At 44.3% G+C, this 27285-nt stretch overlaps 1 protein-coding gene and 1 pseudogene across 16 annotated transcripts in view; both read left to right on the top strand.

The window, feature by feature from the left end:
• The window catches only part of AFF3 (ALF transcription elongation factor 3), a 632195-nt gene extending 606727 nt beyond the window's left edge, over window positions 1-25468 (top strand). For all 15 annotated transcript variants that reach the window (XM_086327945.1, XM_086327946.1, XM_086327947.1 and 12 more), the window contains 7 exons: window positions 409-472; window positions 3977-4113; window positions 10560-10631; window positions 12506-12599; window positions 15834-15883; window positions 16351-16574; window positions 20295-25468. In XM_086327945.1, coding sequence (XP_086184071.1) covers window positions 409-472; window positions 3977-4113; window positions 10560-10631; window positions 12506-12599; window positions 15834-15883; window positions 16351-16574; window positions 20295-20416 — 763 coding nt within the window. In that variant the 3' untranslated portion in view covers window positions 20417-25468. The remainder of the gene's footprint in view (window positions 1-408; window positions 473-3976; window positions 4114-10559; window positions 10632-12505; window positions 12600-15833; window positions 15884-16350; window positions 16575-20294) is intronic.
• On the top strand, window positions 4294-8386 carry LOC147363713 (cytochrome b-c1 complex subunit 7 pseudogene; annotated as a pseudogene). The gene has a single exon (XR_015137382.1). The product of XR_015137382.1 is annotated as a cytochrome b-c1 complex subunit 7 pseudogene (transcript).
• Window positions 25469-27285: the final 1817 nt, after the last annotated feature.

The raw sequence follows: 27285 nt of genomic DNA on the forward strand, positions 1-27285 counted from the left end.
GCCTGGTGGGCTGCCTTCTATGGGGTCGCACAGAGTCAGACACGACTGAAGCGACTTAGCAGCAGCAGCAGCATGTGAAATAAGATTTTGCATTTTCTTAACCATGAGATAAAAAAAATCTGATGTACAAATTAGGCACTGGGGACCCATGTTAAAAAATAACCATAAACATGTATATATTTATCTACATATATTGAGCATGTTTTGAATTGGTAACTTAAGAGCAATATAATGGTGGTCTTTTACATACAGGCAGTAGTTTGGAAATGCAAAAAAAAAAAAAAATACTTGATTCCATCTTAAGCAGAGTCTTGAAATTGTGGTTCAAGTTTGAGCAAAGGAAAAAATCGTCGCTGAAGATCTTACACTTGCACAGTAATGATGTTTCGTGTCACTCTCTCCTTGTAGGCCACGCAGTGCAGATTATTTTATGCAAGAAGCTAAGCGAATGAAGCATAAAGCAGATGCGATGGTAAGACCTTTTCTTTCCAGATCTGTTCCTCCAAATTACGTTCGTACTGCAGCTCCATCGCTGGGGCAGCATAGCCGGGGTAATTATAAAATCTATTACAAGGATGGCTGGGTCTGTTAAATGCAGAAGTGTTTATATAATCCAGTGCTCATGGCCCAATAAATTATGACCTCAACTAATAATGTCTGACTTGGAGGAAGCCCTGGATAAACAAATATTTCAATTTAGTCCTAAAGTTTGAATGGGAACCAGAGGCAATGGAGTCAGTGGGTGGTAGTTTTTTTTGTCTTGTTTTTTTCCTTAAAAGAAAAAAAGGTTTGCATTTTTCTCCCTTGTTAGCCTGTCCAGTCCTTGGCTTGGTCCCAGGATCAAATCCCTTTTCAAAAAGACTTTTGTTGTTCTTCATGTGTACCTGCCAAAATAAATACTTCCTCTGAAACTGGACAACCAAGAAACTATTACACACACATAAGACCATAAAGTTACTATGATTTGATGTTTTCAAAGAGTAAGTTTTCTTATTTGGGAAAGCTTAACGCCTTCAGGCAAGAGATATAAAACTTCTGATTTTTTTCTGTAAGAGATCATATGGTTGTCCCGTCTGAAAATCTCATCCTAAAGGACCCCTTCTTCCCTGGTCATTTCAGTTCTGCTCCCCTCCAGCGTTCATAACTGAAATCAGGGAACTAGAGATGAGTAAGGCATCTCAAATGACCTTCAGTTCAGTTCAGTTGCTCAGTCGTGTCTGACTCTTTGCGACCCCATGGACTGCAGCACACCAGGCTTCCCTGTCCATCACCAACTCCCAGAGTTTACCCGAACCCATGTCCTTTGAGTTGGTGATGCCATCCAGCCATCTCATCCTCTGTTGTCCCCTTCTCCTCCTGCTTTCAATCTTTCCCAGCATCAGGGTCTTTTCCAAAGAGTCAGTTCTTCGCATCAGGTGGCCAAAGTATTGGAGTTTCAGCTTCAACATCAGTCCTTCCAATGAACACTCAGGACTGATCTCCTTTAGGATGGACTGGTTGGATCTCCTTTCAGTCCAAGGGACTCTCAAATGACCTTCAGAGTATTATTCTTCCAGGGTTGCAGATGCATAAACTATAACCTCACCCTCCTCAATGCTACTGAGGTTGCCCACCAAGCATTTATTAGTATGCAGCTCACTGCCTGGGTCCACTGGTATACCAGGGAAATAGTCACAGAGTATCAGAAAATACAGAAGGGAAGTAGGAGGTAGAGATCTTATCCTCACAATCCCACAGTCTGATGGAGCACGGGTCCCCAACCCCTGTGCCACAGACCACTACCAGTCTGTGATTCGTTAGGAACCAGACTGCATAGCAGGAGGCGAGTGGTAGGCAAGCAAAGCCTCGTCTGTGTTTCAGCTGCTCCCCATCGCTCACTTCACTGCCTGAGCTCTGCCTCCTGCAGGTCGGCAGCAACATTCTGTTCTCTTAGGAGTGTGAACCCTGCTGTGAACTGCAAGTTCAAGGGATCTAGGTTGTGCACTCCTTATGAGAATCGTCCCCAAACCATCCCCCGACTCATCTGGAAAGACTGCCTTCCACAAAACTGGTCCCTGGGGCCAAAAAGTCTGGGGACGTCTGTGGTGGAGAGGTCTGGTTGCCAGTAGATGCCAGTGCGTGGTCACATTGAATTTTAAAGCAGGAAGTTGCCTGCCTGAATCATCCAAAGTTTACCAGGATTCTTCACTCCGTGTCACCTTGCCCAGCCTGGCCTTTCCCAGTGACACTGTGCTACAACCACACTGGCCCCTGCTGCCTATAAGCACACCTGACTTGTGCCAGCCAGTGGGCTTTGCACCTGCAGAGGGCACACTCACAGTGTCTCACACATACACACTCTCACTGTCATGCACACTCACACCTTCAGTGTCCTCCCCAGATTCCGCCAGATCATGCTTTCCCTTCCTGGGTCACCTTCTGGGTCCCTGCAGGTCTCCTCCTGGAGGCCCCCCAGCCGCCCTGTGCCCCGTCACTTGCTCCCTCCTGCCCTCCCTTGGCATTGGACTCCTTTGCATTTCACTAGTTAATCATGGACTCCCTTGCACTTTGAGCTGTCTTATGAGTGCACAATTTTTTTCTCTCTAAATACATGTTCCTAGAAAGAGCTTTTGTGTGTCAACTGCAAATCACACAGAATCGGGTACTTCAGGAAATACTTGCTGAAAGAAATGACTTCCTTAGTCTAAAAGCACTGCCAAGAAAGACTCTTCTTAGGGTTAAAGCTGTTTAAATTTTTGATTTGCTAACACAGAGTTTTACCTTACATTTCTGTTTCCTAAAGTATCATGAATAATGAGAGGGTTTTTTTTTTTTAGAGGCAAGACTTTTTTTTTAGAGGCAAGGTCAGTAGTTAAGAGTCTCTGTAATTCTGTTTTGTTTGATGAATGAATGTTTGAAAACCTGGGAGATTATCCAATCCCAATTTAGAATGTGCTATCCATCAAGAGTAAGAATGTACGGAACCATGAATCTGATGTGTACATTTAGATTTATGAGAACTTAAGAATGTAAAGCTGATATAGGGAAAGATTAACATAAGTTTAGACGGTTCCCCACAAGGGCTTCCCCTGTGGCCCAGACAGTAAAGAACCCACCTGCAATACAGGAGACACAGGTTCAACTCCTGGGTCAGGAAGATCCCCTGGAGAAGGGATTGGCTACCCACTCCGGTATCCTTGCCTGGAGAATCCCATGGACAGAGGAGCCTGGCGGGCTGTAGTCCATGGGGTCACAAAAGAGTTGGACAGGACTTAGCAACTAAAAAACAGCAACAAATCCTCCCAAATCAGTGCTATTGATGCTCAGCATTGTCTCCAAACTGATGCCATTCCTTGAGCTGTGCCTCCCCTCCCTGTCTTTCCTCTCCCTTAGGGCGAGGTCCTATTCATGAAACAACTGAAAATCCATGACTACACGGAGGCGTGGAGAGGTATTGGGTTGGCCACAAAGTTTGCTTTGGGTTGTTTTTTTTTCTTTTTGTACGATGTTACAGAAAAACCCAAATGCACTTTTTGGTCATCCTAATACGTGTCACAGTGTAAAAGGTAATAACCAAGGCCTTAAATTGTCCAAGTGGGAGTATACCATGAAAATGTGAAAACTCTTACATAGGGTCAGACCCATCAGCTTACACATGTATCAATATTGAGCACAACAGCAAGGCCCAAGGAGTGAAGCTGATTTGACCATTAGGAGTTAAGAGAGAGGACAATAGAAATTAAAGCAGCTGTGAAGTTCTGTGCAATTCTGATTGTGGTATGGATTTGGCGTAACTCTGTTTAACCATTCACTCACTTGTTAGCAGGAATCTGTGAAAATAACTAGAGAAGGAATTACCCTATTTCTACTTTTTCTGGGTTCCATTCGCAAGAGTTTGGAACTTTACAGTCGAGTTTCTCAAATAAAGTATATAGATTTTGTGACAACGCTGTTTGAAAAACTCTTCTTGAGGAAGATACTGTTCACTCTCAATCAGGTGGAAAAGTTTGGAAAGGCTCTGAACTATGCAGAAGCAGCCTTGTCATTCATTGAGTGTGGAAATGCCATGGAACAGGGCCCCATGGAGTCCAAATCTCCTTACACCATGTATTCAGAGACAGTTGAGCTCATCAGGTAAGCACTGCATTTTCTTGCAAGAGGGTGGAGCAGGGAGGTGGAGGGAAGAATATATATAAGTACTGCAAACACAGAAAAGATCACACTCTCTGGGTCAAAACATCAGGCAGATGACTGGAGGGTATTCCAAGATGGTATTGCAGCACTGTTGGGTTCATTACCCTGGGCTGACTGTGAGGTGACGCAGTATATGAGAATGACCATGTAAGAGAAGCCACAAGAAGGCTTCCTGAGAGCTTTTGTAATGACAGGGGGGTACATATTAAGAGAGCGCTGGACCTGAGCATGAAGAAACAGGTTTTGCCTTTAGAGCAGTGGACAAAATATGAGGAGGATAAATTCTACCTTGAACCATACCCTGAAAGAGGGTATTTGGGAAAGAAAAGAGAGAGAAGAATTCATCATGAAACAATCATGCAATCTAAATCTGTGGATGTGGCTGCCCTCAAGTATCTTTATGAAGTTGGTTAAACCTGAAATGTGGGCTTCCCTGGTGGCTCAACCGTAAAGAACCTGCCTGCAATGCAGGAAACGCAGTTTCGATCCCTGGGTCGAGAAGGACCTCTGGAGAAGGGACTGGCAACCCACTCCAGTATTCTTGCCTGGAGAATCCCACGGACAGAGGAGCCTGGCAGGCTCCCGTCCATGGGGTTGCAAAGAGTTGGACACGATGGAATGATCAACACTTTCACTTTCAAATCTGAAATGTACAATGTAGAACTATCTGTGCTATAAATGTATTACTTTAAATAAATATCTATTATAATTATTCTTGGGGGATAAAAAAAGATCACACTGTCAGCTACCAAGAGCCAGTGTTCATCCCCCAAATAAGATGGACAATCTTGCAATGTGTTTTGGCATCGCCTGCCTCCTTTGATCTCTGTGTGAGTGAGGGTTGGGAGGGTGGCTCTCCAACCCCACTGGCAAGAAGGAAGCTTTGTCTGAGGGAGACGTGAGTTGTCAACTTCGCCTACTGGGAAGTGGCAGAATTTGAACTCTTTTCACCTCTGTGCTGCGGTTTTATATTATTATATGACTCAATACTATTTAGATTTATATAATCTAAATTCTAACTCCAATCAATAAATGATTCGGGAGTATTTAATAACAGGAAAGAAGGTGCAAGGGGATTTTAGGAAAGGAAACCCATCCTATGATGCTCTGTCTGAAAAGGCACTGGCCTTGTTCTGGTCTAAGGCTTGTACCTGAGCACCATCCCCCAGCCTGAGCTAGGACCACAGTGCGAACAGACGCAGGCTTTGTGACAGGCGCACAGCAGGGCCACAGGCGGGAGATGCCTGTCTTCCACGATGGCTGCATGGAAAGGCACATCCTTCATGTCGCTAATGAACCATTAAGGGAATTTCATCCATTAATCGTTCTGAGAGAGCCTTTGTCATGTTTTATGTCTTTAGCTGGTTCAGCTGCTTGGAATAACGTCTAATATGCATTATATGAAATAACCCTTCCCAAAATTAACTCTAAGAGATTTTTCTAATTCTGGGATTCTAGGCCACCTGAGAGTAGCTGTGTCTTACCATGCCTCACTATTCCAGATGGACAATTTCTTATTTATTTGTGGCTGAGCTGGGTATTCGTCACTGGGCACAGGCTTTCTCTCGTTGTGGAAAGCAGGGCCTGCTCTTCGTCATGGGGTGTGGGGCCTCTCATCATGGTGGCTTCTCTTATCTCAGAGCACGGGCTTAGTTGCTCTGCTACATGTGGGCTCCTCCCAGACCAGGGCTGGAACCCATGTCCCCTGTATTGGCAAGCAGATTCTTAACCACTGGATCTCCAGGGAAGCCCTGGAAGATTTCTAATCCTAAATTTAATCTTCTTGGTATGCGTTGACCCAAGTCAACGGTGTTTTCCATCACTCTCCTCTGGGATTCAGGAAAGGATCACAGCCTTTGAAATTGTCATCCCAACATCAAGAACACATCATCTGCAAAACGCACTTTTCAAAAATGTTTCAGAAGTCAACGCTGTCCACCCCTTTTTCTTATTAAAATATTTGCTACACCAATGCATTGGTGATTCCTTCATACTATCTTCTTATTTGGTACAGTATTTTGGACTGTGAAGAAAAGAAATTGCCATAGTAAAAAAAAAAAAAAGAAGTTAAAATTACTTTAAGAGATCTTGTTGTTCAGTTGCTAAGTTTTGTCCGCAACCCATGGACTGCAGCGTGCCAGGCTTCCTCGTCCTTCACCATCTCTGGGAGTTTGCTTAAACTCACGTCCATGATCTTAGTTTCTCCTGGTTCACCTCTGAATAAGGCACAGACATGGATGCCCACAGGCAGGCGGGGAAGAAAGTGGGAGGAAGTAGACAGGCACGAGGCTGTAAGGTGTCCTAGAATGCAAGTGCCTTGAGCACAGGGGTTTGGGGGGGTTGTCTGATCTGTTCATTAATGTGTTCATAGCCCCTGGAGGAGTTCCTACAACACAGTATGTACTCAGTCAGTATGACAGATCAGCGGGTCACAGGGCCTGTGGTGACCTGGAGTGTACATGGCCTGCTTAAGGCATTCACACTTTAAGAACAAACAAACAAACCCGAGCAGCAGTAATTGCCTGATTCCATCAGATACAACTGGAGGTGCTGACATGCACACCCGCTCTGCACCAGGGGTGGGACTTTGCATGGGTGGAGAATACAGTCCATTTTTTAGATGATTGAGTACAGTCCCTTAAGCTACTCTGAAAACTAAAATGAGAGCTCTTGTTATCTGACTTAGAAGATAACATTAATTTACTGCTTGAAACTGCATGTTGCCCACCAGGTTTGAGGCTCCCTTCCCCCACTGAGAGACTCTGGGGAGCCAGGAGCACTTTGGGGGTGGGGTCCTGCCACAGATGCCCAGCTAAGGATGTGAGAGAATTCCTCTCTCCACCAAGGAGAAAATGCCTGGGGGACACCGGCAAGTGGAACCCCACCTCCTCAAATCAAAAACTATACCATGTAGACTTCCTTGGAGGTCCAGTGTTTAAGACTCCATGCTTTCATTTCAGGGGGGCATGGGTTCATTCCCTTTTCAGGAAACTAAAAGGGATTGTATATCTACACCCCACATGCCAGAATTTTAGGAAAAAATTATAGCATAAAGGCTCTGAAAATTAAATTATAATTGGAACCACATCCCACAGAAGTAGGCGAGGACTTGCCTGCTAAACCTAAACAGGATGACTTCCTTTTAAAAGAAAATATTTAAACAGGACCCAGTATCTTCTTTGGAGAAGGCAATGGCACCCCACTCCAGTACTCTTGCCTGGAAAATCCCATGGATGGAGGACCCTGGTGGGCTGCAGTCCATGGGGTCGCGAAGAGTCGGACATGACTGAGTGACTTAACTTTCACTTTCAGGATCTTCTAACATAATAGCCAGAATATCTAACATACAGTAGAAATTCACTCATCATACCAAGAAACAAGAAAATCACAGCCAAGATGAGAAAAGACACCTGGTTGACACCAGTAACCAGGACGAATCAGGTGTTAGAATTATCTGACAAGGATTTTAAAGCAACTATCATAAAAATGCTTCAACAAACAATTAAAAATTCTCTTGAAACAAAAAAACTGAAGTCTCAACAAAGAAGAAGAAGTTATTTTGGAAAAGAACCAAATGGAAATTATGGAACTGAGAAATGTAATGGAAATATAAACCTCACCGGAGGGGCACAGTAGTAGAGAAGCGATGACAGCAGATAGAATCAGTGAACTTGAGGACAAGAAATAGAATCTACCCCCAACCTCAGCAACCAAGAAAGCAGACTGAAAAAGAAGTGAGAGCTTCAAGCACAATGACAGTAGAACCTCCAGGTCGTCCTTGGGGTCCCAGAAGAAGGAGAGAATGGAATTGAAAGATATGTTAAAGAAGTAAGGGCTAGGGCTTCCACAGTGAAGAATCCCCCTGCCAGTGCAGGAGACATGGGTTCAATCCCTGGTCCAGGAAGATCCCACATGCGTCAGAGAAACTGAGCCCAAGAGCCATAGCTGCTGAAGCCCAAATGCTCCAAAGCCCGTGCTCCATGACAGGAGAAGCCACAGCAAGGAGAAGCCCTCACACTACAGCTAAAGCGTAGCCCCTGCTCACCACAGCTAGAGAAAAGCCCACGCCGCAAGGGACGCAGCACAGCCAAAATCAGTAAATAAGTTACATTTTTTAAAAGAAGTAATGACTGAAACTTGCCAAATTTGGCAAAAGACATAACCCTACAGGTTCAGGAAGCAGAGAAAACTCCAAACAGCCTAAAGCCAAAGCACTGCATGTCAATACACCATCAAAACTGCATTTCTGAAAACTGACAACAAACACAAAGCCCTGAAAGCAACGAGAGGAATGACGCATCACCCACAGGGGACGCCAGTTCAGGCACAGCGGGCACGCGGGCTGACACCGTGGGAGCTGGGGTGGCATGCCAGGCCTCCAGTGCGGAGAGAGGAAAGCCTGTCTAAGTGTGCGCTTAGATCCAGTGAGGCCGCGCGCTCCAGGAATACGGAGGAAACAAACATTCTCGGATTAAGGCAAATGAAAAGCTTGTATCTAACAGACCTGCCTTTAAAGGTTGGCTAAAGGAAGTTTCTCAAACAGAGAGGAAGCGGCAAAAGAAGGAATCTTGGACCAACAGGAAGAAAGGGAAAGCAACGTAAGCCAAGAACTGTGGGCACGTGCAATAAACCCCCCTCCTCGGGAGCTATGTAAACCAGAGCGCTCAGTGACTGAAACAAAAAATATACCATCTGTGATCAGTGCACTGTTAGTCGCTCAGTCACGTCCAACTCTTCGCCACCCCGTGGACTGTAGCCCACCAGGATCCTCTGTCCATGAATTTCCCAGGCAAAATTGCTGGAGTGGGTTGCCATTCCCTTCTCCAGGGGATCTTCCTGACCCAGGGGTCAAACCCGGCAGGTCTCCCACATTGTAGGCAGATTCTTTACCACCTGAGCTACCACGGAAGCCCATCTGATGCTCAAGGCAATGTTATTTAAAGGCATAAACGTGGAAGTAAGGTTTCCACCCTTCATGCAGAGTAGAAAATGTTGATACCAATAAACTGTGAGAAATAACCCTATGAAAGCTAAACAAAGGGGATACACTTGAAAAGGGAGGGAGGTTCGGGAGGGAGGTTGAGGAGGGAGGGACCGTAAGTATACCTATGGCTGATTCATGTTGATGTATGGCAGAAACCAAACAATATTGTAAAACAATTATCTTCTAATTAAAAATAAATAGATTTTTACACACTTGCCCTCTGTGATGGCCCACACTCCATCTGTGGAGTGTGATTTTCTCTGAATCTAAGTAAATCCATTTCTTACCTATCAAAAAATAAATAAACTTTTTAAAAGTACTACAAATCTACATGTGTTGCAGACAGTGTAATAACAGTACCATTTCTTGAGCAACTTGCAACAAGCCAGCCCACTATGCTAAGAGCTTTACAGATACTGTTTCACTTAATCTCTACAGCAGTGCTATGCAATTAGCAGTAATGTACTCATCTTACTTTATAAATAAGGGAAAGGAGGCTTAAAGATGTTAATTTGTGTAAGCTCCCATGACTAATAAGTGACTAACCTGGGATTTGAACCCAGGACTCCCTGATCATTCCCCAGCCTGCCTCAGGTCTCTCCAAGGATCTGCAAGTCACCTGGTGTATTATTGGAGAAAGGAATGACCATGAACTGCTGATCAGAGAAATAAGTGAGATTGAGAAAAGTTCATAAAGTCTACTAGTTATGCATCCAGGACAGTTATACTGCTGTCAAAATAAGAGTTTTGTAACAATAAAAGAAAAAAGGGAAACCCACATATTCATCTGAGGACAAAGAGTAAACATTTTTCTGGAGATTGGTCCGAAAGGGTGGAACTTTACCAACATCTTCTCAGCCACTCAGCCATAGATCAGAATTTGTAAAAATGGATGCATCACCATATACGTGGGTAATGCTTGAATGGATAACACTCTTGACCGTCTGTAGAATTTGGACTTGTATTGTTAAAAAGCAGAAAGTAGCTAGATGGTCATCAAAGTCATTTTTTTCTAGTCATGACAATAATGTCATGGTTAGGGGAAATGGGGCAACCTCAGTTGGCTTTCAAGAAAGAACTGTCAGGGCTTCCCAGGTGGCTCAGTGGTAAAGAACACGCCTGCCAATGCAGGAGACATGACTTCAATCCCTGGGTCAGGAAGATCCCCTGGAGAAGGAAATGGCAACCCACTGCAGCATTCTTGCCCGGGAAGTCCCATGGACAGAGGAGCCTGGCGGGCTGTAGTCCATACGGTCACAGTCGGACGTGACTTAGTGACTAAATAACAATAAAATCAGCAAGCACCATGAAGGACTAAGAGAAGTACCATCCTACAAGATGTTCGATGGCTAGTAAGAAAGCTTTATTTCTTTGTTTCCCTTTCCTTTTTTTTCTTTTTAAGGTATGCCATGAGACTAAAAACCCACTCAGGTCCCAATGCCACACCAGAGGATAAACAGCTGGCTGCATTATGGTAAGTGCACCATACCGGCTTAAAACAGCCTCCCCAGCCTTGCACGTCTGCACTGGTGAACCTGGTAATCTGGTGCCAAAATGCGCAGCGTGTTCACAATGCTTCTAACACACCAAACTGAGGGCATTTCTCGAGGTGGCCTTGGAGAGCCTGCTCCCTGCTGCCCTACACACGAGGTGAATTCATGATTAGAAGTGAGCAGGTCCGTGACACGAGGACTCGTTTTCCTGTGTGTGTGTGTGTGTGTGTGTGTGTGTGCGTTCTAAAATCAGGTAAGTTTGTGTTTTAATCACTTGAATGTGAATCGTGCCCAATGCAATCTCTCATATTTACCATTTTGGATGCGAGCAGAATGATTCATCTGTCTCTTTACGTGTGGGGTTAGTAGGGCTGAGTCAGGATGGTGTGTTCAGGTTCTCAGCACATTAAACGGAGGAGCCGTTCCTTCCACTTTGATAATTAAAGACTTTATAAAGGTTAATCAACATGTAACAGTTTTTCTCCTATAATAACAGAAATGATAATGATTATGTGATTATAATAACAATAATTTTCCCCGTGACATTTCCTCAGGACACCTCACTGTTAGCGCCTGCTGTGATAAGGAACCAAGATGTCTCTATCTCTGACGGTTCATACTCTACCCTAGAACCTGATTTGCAAGTCGTAGAACTGAATCTCAAAATAGTAATAATAACAGTAGTGGCAGACACAAAAAAGAGGGTCTCTGATGGTTTTGCATCACCACTTCATGTAGAGTTTGATCTGCTATTACTCAGGGATGTATTGTATTAATACAATACAGGGAATGAATGCAGCCAATATCTTGTAATAACTGTAGATGGAAAGTAACCTTTAAAAATTATATTAAAATAAAAATAAATTTTAAAATTTAAATCAAAAAATAAAATTTGAGACCATTAAGTTGTATTTTCTAGGTTGGTGTTCTACTTTGTCAATACCATATCTGAGTTAGCAAATAATTATGAGTGAAAAGCACCAAGAAGTAGTTGATATGGCTCAGGAAATGATTTCTATGCTCTTTTCGAATTTTAACTTTCATGTCAGGATTAATAAATTAACTATGATTAGTTCATATTATGTAAGGGGATTACTGGTATGTGAATAACATATAAACTATAAAATAAAATAATAACTACTCCCAGCATAGTTTTTAATTACTTATAAAACACATTCATATCTGTTACTTTATATGAACTAATTATAGTCCAGTAGTTTTTTTTAACTTTTTATTTTATATTGGAGTGTAGCCGATTAACAGTAGAGGGACTCAGCCACACGTGTACAGGTATCCACTCTCCCTCAGTAAAGTAGCTTAAAAGGGAAGGTGACAAAAACAGGTAGAAGGGCTGTGCTTCAACAAACCCACGGCCAGAAGTTCAAGATGTCCAAGGAAAATCAGAGTAAGGTAGTTCTGCCCTGAAGTTCACCCAGAAAGCAGAGCGTGCGCTGTGCTAGAGCTTCTCGCTCCTCTCGTGGAGAGAGACTGCCCTCTCGTGGTGGAAGAAGGAAATGGCCGGCTGCTTAGTCCCAGCGTAGAAGCAATAAACCTATTCATTTGTACTTATGTTCTTTATTTATATATACACACATTGTTTATTGATTCATATTTATTCTTATATTGTTTATGTATATATGTTCTTTATACATATTTACTTATATGAAGGGATGTTTTTAATGGAGTAACTGAAATTTTCAATCATTTCGAACAAATAGGAAGGTCAGATACCTACAGACATATATGCGTGTATAGAAATATTTAATATATATATAATCATGCTATGAACATTGAGTGCATTGGAACAACAAGCTTGTTGGCACAGGGGCCACTCACTCGTCTCTTCCTGCCACAGTTACCGATGCCTGGCTCTCCTGTACTGGAGGATGTTTCGACTCAAAAGGGATCACGCTGTAAAGTATTCAAAAGCACTTATCGACTATTTCAAGGTACTGTCTGGCTAACGGGCAGAATGTTGTACCCAGCTGTCTCCCTGTCAAGGACATGTTCAATGTAGAGTCCACTGATTTGGGCTAATACAGGAGCTGTCTGATATCTGCACTAACTCTATTTATGACCTACTCATGGCATTCAGGGCTCAGAGAATAGCCTGAGAACCCATCTAATTTATCCCCCTGCCTGGATGCCTAGAGAAAGAAGATCCTGTTACCCACCCCAGCGTCCTAGGAGGTCCATCTTTATAGCTAACATAAATTCCTTGTGTTCACTCAGAGCTTCTTCTTCCTCTTAGAAGTAGCTCCTTAGAAGCAACTCCTCTTTGCTATCTCCAGTCACTAATTTAATTTTTAATGAAGGTGTTAATCTAAATGGTAAGAAATGGCTTGGTAGAACCCAGAGGCACTAGAATAGCACTATGCACATGAAAGGATAGAACTGGAAACTGTGCTTTTTTTATGGGATGAAATCATTTTCATTGGGAGAATAAAGAAAGAGGAGGGGAGACAAAAAACAAACCCTGATGTTCTGCTGTGAAGTGGACCTAACATCATAATTTATTTGAGACTTCCGGCCTCTTTGCTGTCCATTTGACTATAGAAACAAGAAATTATACCATCTCTGCCTCCACCAACTCTTTATCAGATACACAGCCATCATTTTATGTTTATTTTTGGCTGCACTGGGTCTTTGTTACTGAGTGGACTTTTCTCTAGCTGCGGCGAGCGGGGGCCACTCTTCCTTGAGGTGCCGGCTCCTCGTCGCGGTGGCTTCTCTTGTTGCAGAGCACAGGGTCTAGGCGCCTGGGCGTCAGCAGTTGCAGCACGCAGGCTCAGTAGCTGTGGCTCGTGGGCTCCAGCGTTCAGGCTCAGAAATTGCAGTACACGGGCTTTTAGTTGCTCCACGCCCGGACCAGGAATCTTCCCAGACCATGTCCCCCCTGCACTGGCAGGCGAATTCTTATCCACTGTACCACCAGGGAAGTCCCCACAGTCATCATTTTAGATCTTTAATCCCCAACCTCCACTTCTTGGAGATGATTTCTGATGGCCCTGCTGTGTTGGAGGTCCCGTGGGCCATGTGCATCCAGTAGCCTGGCCAAGCATGTAGAGTATCCAGGTGCTAAGCCAAAAAGGTAACTGTCTTAGTCCACTGACAACCGTGGGTTATAATGATGAGTACTGACACTAAGAGTCTCCTTTTACTTTGGGTGCCTAAGTTTAAGTCATTTTCAAAAATGTAGAATCTAAGAGCTATTTTGGGCTCCAAAATCACTGCAGATGGTGACTGCAGCCATGAAATTAAAAGACACTTGCTCCTTGGAAGAAAAGTTATGACCAACCTAGACACCATATTAAAAAGAAGAGACATTACTTTGCCAACAAAGGTCCATCTAGTCAAAGCTATGGTTTTCCTAGAAGTCATATATGGGTGTGAGAGTTGGACTGTAAAGAAAGCTGGGCACCGACGAATTGATGCTTTTGAACTGTGGTGTAGGAGTAGATGCTTGAGAATCCCTTGGACTGCAAGGAGATCCAACCAGTCCATCCTAAAGATCAGTCCTGAATATTCATTGGAAGGACTGATGCTGAAGCTGAAACTCCAATACTTTGGCCACTTGATGTGAAGAACTGACTCATTTGAAAAGACCCTGATGCTGGGAAAGATTGAGGGCAGGAGAAGGGGACGACAGAGGATGAGATGGTTGGATGGCATCACTGACTCAATGGACATGAGTTTGAGCAGGCTCAAAGTTGGTGATGGACAGGGAAGCCTGGTGCGCTGCAGTCCGTGGGGTTGCAAAGAGTTGAACACAACTGAGTGACTGAACTGAACTGACTGAAGAGCTATTACTTAAGAGTTATTATAGTAAAACAAAGCACTTGAATAAAGAAGGAATCCGAACCCTAAGCCACAGAACTTTTAAGAGATCCAAGTTGTGAATGTATGTGGATTATCTGTGAAACTGTACAGAATGAACAAAGAACATAACTTAAAAATCAGAACTCCCCCTCCAGAAGTTCCTGGTAGATACCCTAAATCAAAGACTATTTCAATACTACTTAGAATTCAGAGATTATGAAAACTTTAGGAAACAATGATTAGTATTAGTTACTCAGTCACGTCTGACTCTGCCATGCCATAGACTGTAGCCTCCAGGCTCCTCTGTCCATGAAATTTTCCAGGCAAGAATACTGCAGTGGGTAGCCATTCCCTTCTCCAGGGGATCTTCCCAACCCAGGGCTCGAACCCAGGTCTCCATTATTGCAGGCAGATTCTTTACCGTCTGAGCCACCAGGAAACAATGATAGTTGGTTCATAAAAAATAAGTTTCATCAGTACAACTGGCTCTGAAAAACAGGACTTTGCCCACCCGTGTTTTTTACAGTCACGGGACCTCAGTTGTAGTGAAAGAGGCCTGACGGCAATGTTGCACAATTCCCGTGTGTAAGGCCATTTCTCACCATTTTGATAACACCTCCACTAAAAATTAAAAATCAGTCACCACTTCATAAAATTCTTTTTAACCAAAAGAAGCATTTTGTCTCTGGGGAACCAAGCTGAGGCTATTATATTTTCTTGTTTCTGGAAGGGAACATTGACATCCATATTATAAAGACCATTTTTTTCCTTCACAATCTCGCAGACTTGTGTCCAAGAAATCTTCATTGGACTCTCAGGGAGGAAATCTCTTTGTACATTTAGAAACTTTCCTTGCCACAGGCAAAATGTCTTTTAAATGCCTGATGCAAACAACTGGCTCAGGCAACAAATCCTAAATCAGAATATTTAAATAAATCAGAATTTTTTAATTCAGTCTCTGTTAAGGAAATACATTTAATCTATTCTTTTAGACATGTTTGAGAGCAACTTCCTTTAAGAGAAATACTTTAAAGCTTCGTAAGTTAAAACAGTAACAGTTGATGGTCTCGTATATTTTCAGGCATTAAATGTATATCAACAGTTCTGCAAATATGCCCTACATTTAAATATAAGATGTTCTCAGTGTATGTGTGGGAGGGGGGTTGCCTGCCGCCCTACTATCCTACAGAGAGGAAGCCAATAGCCTAGTAACTGTAACTTCCCAGATCCAGTTTCTGTGACCCTGCATTTTATCTACAGGGTCTGCCATTACTTCTCTCAGTGGTCAGCCAAGAACATGTTACTGTGGGCTGTTTAAACTCAAGCAGATGGTACTCACTGTCAACATTTTTGTTTTCTTGCAGAATTCATCTAAAGCTGCCCAAGCCCCATCTCCATGGGGGGCCAGTGGAAAGTAAGTTCATTTTTGTGAAGTGAAGGTGATAAATGAGATGTTGCATGAAGCTGAGCAAGGGCTTTCCGGTGGCTCAGTGGTAAATAACCTGCCTGCCAAAGCAGGATATTCAAGAGACGGGTTGGAGCTCTGGGTCGGGAAGATCCCATGGAGGAGGAAATGGCAACCCGCTCCAGTATCCTTGCCTTGAAAATCCCATGGATTTTCCCATGTGATTTTTTCTCATTATCCTTGCCTGGAAAATCCCATGGCTCCCAGAGGAGCCTGGTGGGCTACAGTCCATGGGGCTGCAAAGAGTTAGACACGACTGAGCCCTCCCACCCCAAACATACACACACACGCACACGCACACGCACACGCACAGGAAGCTGGGCATCGCGCTACTGTTTACCGTGCCCCGAGGGGCCGCCCTGCCTCACCAGGTTCTAACCTCTCCACTCTTGTTTTTCCATGCTCTCCCCTTCCAGGAGCACTGGGACCCCATCCCCCATGTCTCCCAATCCGTCCCCCACCGGCTCCGTGGGCTCTCAGGGGAGCCTGTCCAACAGCAACGCCCTGTCCCCATCCACCATCGTCAGCATCCCGCAGCGCATCCACCAGATGGCGGCCAATCACGTGAGCATCACCAACAGCATTCTCCACAGCTACGACTACTGGGAGATGGCAGACAACCTGGCCAAGGAAAACAGAGGTGCGTGCCCCTTGGGGGAGCTGTGCGTGGGTCAGCCACAGCTCGGGGAGACAGCCGGGTCCTCGGGCACCACTAGGCGAGACAGTAGAAGCTGTCACCTACCGAGTGAACTTTCCCTGACTTCTCCTCCTACTCAGCACCTCCAGTGCCTTTGCCTGTCTTTATCGTTACCGGGGGAAAGATCAGAGATAGAGATGGGGCTAGAGATGATACAGGTATCAGTGATATAGATACAAGTTACATAGCTATGCACACGGATGTTTTTCCTTTAGACAGTGAGGTCCTTGAAGGTAGGGATGACATTTTATTCAACTTTGTAACCCTAAGACCGGCACAGTGCCTAGAACATAGCTGAGGATCTGAAACACTGCGTGAAGTAATTGGCTGATGAGCACGACTGTTCCTGGGCTTCCCAGGTCATGCTACTGGAAAGAACCCGCCTGCCAGTGCAGGAGGCACAAGAGACACAGGCTCGATCCCTGGGTCAGAGAGATCCCCTGGAGGAGGGCATGGCAACCCACTCCAGTATTTTTGCCTGGAGAATCCCTGGACAGGGGAGCCTGGTGGGCTGTCGTCCATACGGTCTCAAAGGGTCAGACATGACTGAAGTGACTTAACACATACACACATGAATGTTACTGCCGATTCAAATGATAGCTGGTTACAACTGAAAAAAAAAAGGTTTTTATGGGTAAGATGTATTTCTTTTTAATTAGTTTGTATTGGAGTATACTTGCTTTACAATGTTGTATTAGTTTCTGCTGTGTGGATATATATACCCCTTTTTTTCTGATTTCCTTCCCATTTAGGTCACCACAGAGCCTAGTAGAGTTCCCTGAGCTATACAATAGCTGTATTTCTTTTAAATAATGCATGTTTTTACTCATAAAAGCATGTTTAAACTGGTATGTATGTAAACTATGGCTAAATTTGTAAAGTACAGAAAATAGAGAAAAAAATTTTTAATTATCGGTAATCTTATCACGGGCTTCCCTGTGGCTCAGTGGTAAAGAACCCCACTTGCCATGCAGGAGACATGGGTTCAATCCCTGGGTCAGAAAGATCCCCTGGAGAAGGAAATGGCAACTCACTCCAGTATTCTTGCCTGGAAATTCCACGGACAGAGGAGTCTGGCGGGCTACAGTCCACGGGGTCACAAAAGATCGGACACGACTTAGCAACTAAACAACAACAATCTTATCACTATTAACATTCTATTGAAATGTCATCTAGTCTTCTCCAAATATGCAGGATTTTTACCAAAATAAGAGCATAGTGTATGTACAGTTTTACATCCTTTTTTTTTCCACTTTACATTATATCAGGCATATTTTCATGAGACTAACTAGTTCAAAAACACCTTTTATGATGCCTCTGTAACACTGTCATAATGGTGGTTATACAGTCGCTGTGTCAGTCGCTCAGTCGTGTCCGACTCTTTGTGACTCCATGGACGGTAGCCCGCCAGGCTCCTTTGTCCATGGAATTCTCCAAGCAACAATACTGGAGTGGGTGGCCATCTCCTCCTCCAGGCACTCTTCCCAACCCAGGGATCGAACCGTGGTCAACTGCATTGCAGGAGGAAGCTTTCCTGTCTGAGCTACTAGGGGAGCTGAGCTACTTTATACAGACTTAAAGTATCACAATTTCTCAAACCATTGCCCTGCTGTTGAACATTTATGTTACTTCCACTTTCTTCCACTTTACAAATAACAGTATAAATACCTTCATATAAATCATTGTTCATATTTCTGATTATCTTCTGATAGGAGGGAGTTGTAGAAATAGAATGCTGAGGTCAACAGGTACAGATTCTTTTAAGACAGGCATTGTTATGAAAGAAAATGAAGTGTTAGTCGCTTAGTCATGTCTAACTCTTTCCACCCCGTGGACTATAGCCTGCCAGGCTCCTCTGTCCACAGGATTCTCCAGGCAGGAATACTGGAATAGGTAGCCATTTCCTCCTCCAGGGATCAAACCCGAGGCTCCTGCTTTGCAGGCAGATTCTTTATTGTCTGAGCCACCAAGGAAGCCCTGATTGGTATATATGTTATTAATGTTCTCCCTACCAAGTTCCTGCTCTTTCTCCAGTACTGAGTGAGAGTTTTGTTCCCATGGTAACGTGCTTCAGAGGCTAAGACTGAGAAGTTCATGATGAGATGAGAACCAGTGGCACAGATAGGCAGCTGGGCCCTGAGTACATGAATCTGATCATGTAACCAGAAGGGACATAACAGTAGCTCAGGGATGGTGTGCCCAGAGATGGTGTGCCCAGAAAACCCAGTGGGGATGCCAAGGAGGTCAGTACCAGGGGCCAAGACCAGCAGGACAGGCTCCCTAGAGGAGCTGGCACAGAACAGGATTTTGAAAAGCAGATAGTCGGGTAGCTGAGATGGAGTCAGGGTGGATGTCACAGGTGGATAAAAGAGCAAGGACAAATGTACAAAGGTTTCTATGGCTGGTTTGGGAGAGCCTGAGCAGGCCAGGCTCCAGATGGTGCCACCAGCTGCCACCTGTCCCTCAGCAGAACCACACATCCAGTCTGAAGTCCACCTGGCTTCCCCCAACCTGCCCCTCCTCCCAGGCTCTGCTCCTGGCTTCCTGCCATGCTGTCCTCCCTGCCACCTGGACCCTGGCTCTTCTCTGAGCCTCCCTAGTGGGACCTCATTCAGCACATCTGGGAGCACCTTTCAAAACCTCCTCCCAGGTTCTTGGGCTTCCCTGGTGGCTCAGACAGTAAAGAATCTGCCTGCAGTGCAGAAGACCAGGGTTCAGTCCCTGGGTCAGGAAGATCCCCTGGAGAAGGGAATGGCAACTCACCCCAGTATTCTTGCCTGGAGAATCCCATGGACAGAGGAGCCTAGCAGGCTGCAGTCCATGGGGTCGCATGAGTCGGACACGACTGAGTGACAAACACTCTTCCCAGATTCTTACTTCCAGAGAGTGCTCTTCAGTGGTCTTGGTCGGTGCAACGTGGCAGCCGCATGAATTGATTTGTCTCTGTCAGCCGCTAAACCGCTGTCCCTGAGATGGCAGAGCCTATACATTCTTCATCTTGGTGTCCCCTCCGCCTCCACCCTTGTGCCCTTAGTATAGAGCCTTGGCAGTGATACGTGTTTAAAGCAAGTACAAACCCAGAGAAGGTTCACAGGCTGGCTGGCAGCCTCAGTAGAGATGTCTCAGAACCCATCTGTGAACAGGACCTACACTATAGCACGGGGAACTCTCCTCAGTATTTTGTAATAACCTATAAGGGAAAAGAAGCTGAATCCTATTTCACATATGACTGGATCACTATGGATCACACCTGAAGCTAACACAACATTGGAAATTAATTCTTCTCCAATAAAATAAAAGTTTATGCAAGCTGATTGTTCCAAAAGCCAAAAAAAAAAAAAAAAAAACCATCCCTGATTTGCCTCCAGGAGCCTCGGACTCCCCCAGGGGCTCAGCACCTAAGACAGTTGAGTACAGTGTAAAGGTTGACAGAGCTTCAGGCCAAGTTCAGGGTGAGAGGTGTCACTGCACAAAGGAGAATGCCGCCCCGGAGAAGTAGTTTTCCTTGCTTTCTGGCTGAATAGATGTCATTGGTTTGAATTAGAAGTCGCCAGTCGAGGGATTCTCAGGACATAGGTGAGCTCTCTGCCGGGGGGCTCACGTCGTGTGATGGGACCGGGAGCTGAGCGTGTGTCCCCCTGACGACCCTCTCTGTTTCACCAGAATTCTTCCACGACCTGGACCTGCTCATGGGGCCGGTCACCCTGCACAGCAGCATGGAGCACCTGGTCCAGTACTCCCAGCAGGGCCTGCACTGGCTGCGAAACAGCGCCCACCTGGCCTAGACACCTGCCCCCGGCTGCGGCGTGCGCGCATCTCCACGGATGGCCCAGCATTTCGGGACACTGTGCTCCCCACGTTCCCGGCCACAGCATTTCTCGAAAGGCGGTGAATAGTTTTCAGCATCGAACAGCAGTCTTTCCTCCCAGGGCATGTGTGTTTGTGTATGTGGGTGCAGAATAAGCTGCCCGTGGAGGTGTGTAAGACACAACAGTTCTCTAGAACACATCTTCTTTGTCTAGTTTCCAGCCTCCCAGGCTAGACAAAGTGATCTGACATTTCTGATTAGAGAAGACACACACTCACTCACACACACACACACACACACACACTTTCTAGTTCAAAGCTAAACCGTGACTTCCTAGAATATTCAACCAAAATCTCATGGGTTAGTGAACCAGGTGCAATATCGCACACCAAAAGCTTGACTGCCAGTTAAGATGAACCCAGCTCTTATACTCTTGATTACTTTCAGTATTAATATACTTTTCTCCCATTATTTTTTTATTGTCTGTATTCATGGGTATTTGAATAATGAAAATAAGTCAGTTATTTTTGTGTGGACGTTTACTAGACTGCATGTTACCAAATACCCTGCCTTTTGTCTGGTCCCTCCCCTCCTCCATCCAGTTCTCCATCTAACTCTCCCATCAGCTAAACGTGTTAGACGCAAATGAATCGACTCCCATGGGCCTTCCCTGCCCTGCCCCCCAAAATAGTATGACCATGACCCTGACCCTGAGATTTGGTGGGGAAAAAAAAAAAAAACCCTCCATGTCTTTGAAAACTCACCCAAAGGAAGCAGCAGCAGCTGTGTCCCTGGGCTCAGTGAGAAACAACCCTCTGCCCCCACCAGGAGCCCAGCGGGCCCGTGTTTCTTCCTCCCGCCACTGTGACCCCAGGGGCTGTGGAGCCCCATGGGCTTGTCGGCCGATACTTTTCAACAAGCCTTTTCTCTGTCTGAGAGCTTTCTTACCCATGTTCTTGGCCGAATGAGGACATTGTCTAGGGTGTCCCTTCCCTCGGAATCTGTGTCTGTTGCTTTGTCAGGCCAAGAACTCTTTGCTGCCGTGATCCTGTCTAATCCTCCCTGTCTTTGGAGAAAGTGCCGTGCGGACCTTGAATGCATTTTTGACCCGGGGGATGTATTTCAGTGTCTGATGAGCAGGTTGCTCCCCACAGAGCAGGTGATCCTGGTAGTCACTGCAGTTCTGTCTAGGGTAGCAGCGACCTGAACATCATGCTTAGGCCCCCGTGCGTCCGGTATGTGTATGTCTTCCCCCGATTCTTTATTTTGCTTTTTTTTTAATTAAGTTTACATTTTAGTTTTTTCAACATTTTGTTTACAGTGTTTGTCTGAAATTTCTTTTATTGTCTGAAATTTATTTCTTTTATTGTCTCTTATCATATCCTAGATTTAGTGTTCTTGTTAAATATATTTGAATACAAAGATATTGGTAAAAAAAAAAAAAAGAAAAACTCCTGAAACGGAGGATATACCTTGCCATGCTTTAAAAACAAAAATAATGACCTTGATGCCTCTCACTTGACAAAATTTCCCCAAGACAGCCTGAGAAAGACAGGTGATGGGGTACATGGAATAATCCATTTTTCAAGGTGATGATAACGTAAAACATGTGTATCAGATGCTAATGGTCTCACTGGTTTGGTTGCAGTGTTAACATTTTCGTCAGCCTGATCTGTGGGTGGGAAATCAGATTGCTGTAATTCCCTAGCTCTAAGCCCTGATTCAAAACCGTGCAAGTGATTGAACAGCTTTGGTGATTTGAAATTCATCTCAATGAACAAGTGAAGGCTTGTGAAATTTGCATTTGGTGTTGGCCTTTCAGCAGCTGGAAGTATTAACAATACTTCTTTTTTCACATTTATCCAACTGAGGTGCTTCTGACATGCCTTTCACTAATTATTACTAGATTTCCCCTTCCCATTGGGGTCTAACTTAAGAGATTTTTATTTTATTTTTTTTTGGAGGACTGAGGCTGAGTTCTACTCACTGCTGCTGAATTCTGATGAAATGTTCAGACTTTGATGTAAAAGGACAGCCTGCAGTGTCCCTCATGCATCCCTGGGGTGCCTTTCTGATCTTATTCACCTTTAAGCCCCAGGCCTCGTGGTGGCGTCCACGCGGTGTGCTCACGAGTCAAGGCACAGGCTGCCTCCAGCTGGCTGTGCCAGCAGCAGTCAGGACGCCGTGAGCCGCAGTCACTTCCTGCAAAGCGTGAAGCCAGTGGACTGGGGGCAGTCACAGCATGCCGTTCCTCTCACGGTCGCATCTCACTGGTGCAGCGTGTTGGGGCAGTGGTTGTTCCTTGCTTTGGCATCAGTGCTTGTGATAAGGAAGCATCTTCTGATCATTGCTGCTTCCTTTTCTTTAGTTTTGTTCAAAGTACAGACAGCTCTCTTGTGTTTTCTGATTATGAAACTAATAGACACTCATGGTGAAAATTCAAATGATGCAGACAAGTGTAAAGTAGGAAGTACTCAGTCCCACCCCCCAGAGACAGCACTGCTCACCCTTTCCTGTATATCCTTCGGGAGAGCCTCCCATTTAAATGTAGAATGTCTATCATCATTTCCTTCTATTTGAAGACATTATTTCTTCAGAAGTTCAGTACAAGTTCAACTGGCCTTATCCCTCCATGACCTGAATGGACCTGGATCACAATTGTTAGAAATATCTTTGAAAGAGAGGAACCCAAATATATTCATGATTAAAATGTGGGATTTGTTACCATTCGACACAGATCAGACTCACATGCAGAATTGTGCTTGGGAAGAGAGGTTCTGTTAAAACGCTATTTCTGGAAACTTTCAAATTGCAAACGGAAAGTCGGACCCACTATCTAAAGAGAAATGTACTGGAAAAAAAATCTGAAACCTTGACAAACTGTGTATTGGATTGAACATGTGGAATCAACGCAGCGAGCTTTTCTGCACTAAAACGTACCCTCGTATCTACAACAAAGATGTGTGTATTACATGACAGTGACGTGTACATTTCTGACATCCCATACATCATACACACAGTTTGTATAAATGCATACATTTAAAAATATATATGTACAGTACAGCTACCATAAACCTGTAGTACGCTTGAAGGATATGACCAGTGCCTAATGTTGAGTATAAGTCACTGCGTGTTTAAATCACCTCAGAAGTGCAGTAATTGTTATCAAATTAATCAGTGCAGCCAACCTTATTTATGAACCACATCTTTGAAACTGTGCAGTAGTATATACATATATATTTTTAAATAACATTTTTCACAGTTTTCCAGAGTTACTGTTGAAATCTGTATCACCAAAAAAAAAAAAAAAAGGCAAGATTTTTTTTAATGATGTAGACACTCTCCAAACCCAGTAATCTGTGTGTGATTTCCTGTGTGTAGATACCCAAGACACTTTAGCAGTCACCAGCCTTAATGCATGTACAGGATATTATTGTGACTTAATTTATCTGCAATTTTTAATCCATGTGAAATTGGAATTTATAAACTGACTTGGATTAACTATGTCTGCCTTTCTAAGGTTGCAAATGTTACATTAAATGATTTATGTTGTAAATGAGAGACATCGAGTTGTACGTAAAAAAAAGAAAAAATGTCCACCAATTTCTGTGAATATTTTTACAAGGAAACTTCAGACGCAAAATATATTCAAATAAGCATTCTGGTCCCTAGTTCATAATCTCTTTAGAATGGACCTTGTAGTTTCATAAAAGTTTTTAAATGATGCTTCCAACAGATTATCATTACCAAGTCTGGTATTTTTCATGGGGGGGAAAAAGTAATGTTTTCATTATTGGAAATATAGTTTGCTACTTGTCTTTCACATTTCCCAGCATATTTACACACGTGTGTGTGATAACACACCCACAATGTCCCAGAAAATGCTGAACAGGAAGCTTAGGGGGGTTATTTTGATATCTACACTGATGCCTGTCCAACCAGTAGCCCCGGGACACTGTTTTACTCAACATTCCATAATGACAGAAGTTAATTCCTTCACTTGTGTCTACCAGGTTTTTCCAGCTCTAACCAACACGGTGGAATAATGTCAGCAATATTTTCTTAAGTGAAATGAGAGAATTTTGAACTACCGAAGATAGAGATATTAGACCAGTGGCTTTCCATGATATATATCTCCTCCATGTGAGAGCGTTTTTTATTAGCCTCGTATTTTTTTACTCTTCTTTCTCCCCTTTTTCATTCCTCTCCTCCTCAAATTAAAAAGAAGCAGAAACAGGAGCAGAACTAAAACAATTGCTTCATTTTGCCCAGCCTGTATCTTTATATTCAAATACAACAGCAGAACCCTAGCTCTGGTCACCATGATGACCACCTCATCTCAAAGATGACCAGGATGGGGTCCTTGGCTTTGCTTGCTCCAGAGACTGCTGAACTTGGTGCTCTTTCAGAGGTGGCTTGGGCTAAGAAATGTCCAGTCGTCTTTGAAGAGCTATCTTCCCCTTATTCAGTTTAGCCTACTACTCAGCTGAAGTCTATTCCCATCAGAATCCTATTTTTAAGAAGTGGTGGCCCAGATGGTAAAGAATCTACCTGAACTGCAGGGGACCAGGTTTGACTCCTGGGTTGGGAAGATCCTCTGGAGAAGGAAATGGCAACCCACTCCAGTGTTCTTGCCTGGAGAATCCCATGGACAGAGGAGCCTGGTGGGCTGCAATCCATGGGGTCACAAAGAGTCAGACACAACTGAGCAAATGGCATTTCACTGAATCAACTGGATCTTAAGAGATCTTTTTTTTAATGAAAGGAAAAAAACAACCCAACCATGTAAACTGCATTTCCAGCAATCTGGAGCCAGAGTTTATTTCCTTGTCTTCCCATTCCCAGAAGAACACAGTTTTTTGACGTTACAAACTTCCTGACAAATAGCACAAGAAATGTTCAGACTTTTAAGATGCGTGTTCTCTTTTTTCAAACTGAATCTTTCTGTATATGTCATCAGATGGGTTTGTTTGCTTGGCATAAGAGAAATTATAAAACTCTGTCCTCAAATGAAATACATCTAACCATGGTTTGGTTTGGGTTTTATTATTTAATTGATGCTCTGAGGCAGCAGGGGGTGAATTTGGGGTCAATTGAAAGGGGATATAGGCTCACAGCTCTTAATCGTAGTAATGGGAATCAAGGGATTAAATCCCTCTGCATTACTTTGAAAATCCACCTCTTATGGCCAGTTGTGAACACACTGCTCTGAGGGATGAATTCAAGGTACTAATTGCCAGTCAACACAAGGATCAGCATTTGTCTTTAAGCATCAGGAAGTAATGTTGAGACCTGAAAAGCCGGATCGCAGAGTCATTTCTAACATAGGAAAAGCTCATCAGAAAATGCTTATATCCAGCTATGATGTAAAATAATGCCAATGTTTAGAATTATCCAAGAGTGCGCTTTGTTTATAAAAAATAATCACAATTTTCTTATTTCTGTATTGGTTTCCGATGCTTTTCCAGTTTTTCATAAAACAGGACTGGTTTTTTTTTTCCCCCAGTATTTATCTTCTCTTTATTTCTAGATGCCCAAATGAGCAAAGAAAATACTTACCACTGAGGAATGTGCGTTACTTGACTGGGCAGAGTCTACCCACAGTAGCCAACTGTACGTGGCTTTTTGAAGAACATTCTCTGAGTCTCCTCTGTTACCTTCATCTACAGCATGAATGATCACCAAGGCTTAAGTATGGCCACATAGTTCAGGTGTCAAAAATCCTAAGCATGTAACACACTCATCTTTAGTGATAGGCACTTCCTTAGCCTTACCAGCTATCTCTCGGATCTATTTGTAGGGCAAAAAAACAGTATTAACACTTTTCCTTTGAGTAATTCGCAAACTGATTATGAATCCCCTGAGTTCCCCAGGGCTGGCAGCTCAACCCAAAATTTCCTTCTCTGTGAGCTGGCTTGACTTTTTTTTCATTCCTTTGGGTGTTTTTTTTTTTTTTCCCCTTCTATCAGTCAGATTCTGTATCTTGACTGTTTAGAAGAACAATTACTAGAGACAGCGGGAACTTTAAGCAAACAGATTCGATATGAGACCTTGATGACGTTGAGGTTTGAAGGGTCAGGGGTAAATCAGGCTGCCCAGACACTCTCCTCCTTTGCTTGCTGCCCCTGGTTGTTGGATAAAGCCCCTCTCCACGATTCCATTTCCACTGTGTGAAATGTAACCCAATTAGCTGCTGCCCCAAAGATCCAACTGCGGATCACCAGGTTAGAGCAGCAGCTGGAGACCCCAGTTGTCGCCGGCAGCTGGAGTTAAGCATCACTGTGACAACACAGGCAGCCCAACCTCTCTATGGACCACGACGCAAAGGTGTGTGATGTGCAAGGTCCTGGCTCCGACCCAGTTCTCTGGAACCAAGAGGATGACAGTGGGGTCTCCATGGGACCCCCGAGCTTTTGCTGTTACCACTTTTGAGTCCAGCCTGCTGGTTGGCAGGGTTCTAATAGACCAGTGAGGGGAGGGGTGGAGGTCCTTACCAGGTCCCCTGCAGGCGGTGGTTTAATCCCACCATCCGCTTCCTCGTCCAGTCCTGGCCTTAGGAAACAGGGGAAGGAGGGACATGGGGTCCTGCTCCCCGTGGGCGCCTCTTCAGTGAGAACACAGCCTGCCTCTAGACCAGCAGGCTCTGAACATCCTGGTCTGGCCAGATGCCCCACGGCACCAGCTTCTCACTACCCGTGCTCTCCTGGCTTTCCTCTGATGCCAGGAGGCCAGTTCTCTTCATGAGAATCTTGCCCCTCTGGTGGTGACTGTTTTTGTTGTTTGGGGCTGGTGGGGTGGAGGACAGCTGCTCTGGGAGGTTTGTCCCTGAGAAAGGGGACTTGTCAC

The sequence above is a fragment of the Bos grunniens genome, chromosome 11, assembly GCF_055505025.1.
Source record: "Bos grunniens cultivar Pamir isolate PY7600 chromosome 11, Bosgru_T2T1.0, whole genome shotgun sequence".
Taxonomy (NCBI): Eukaryota; Metazoa; Chordata; class Mammalia; order Artiodactyla; family Bovidae; genus Bos; species Bos grunniens.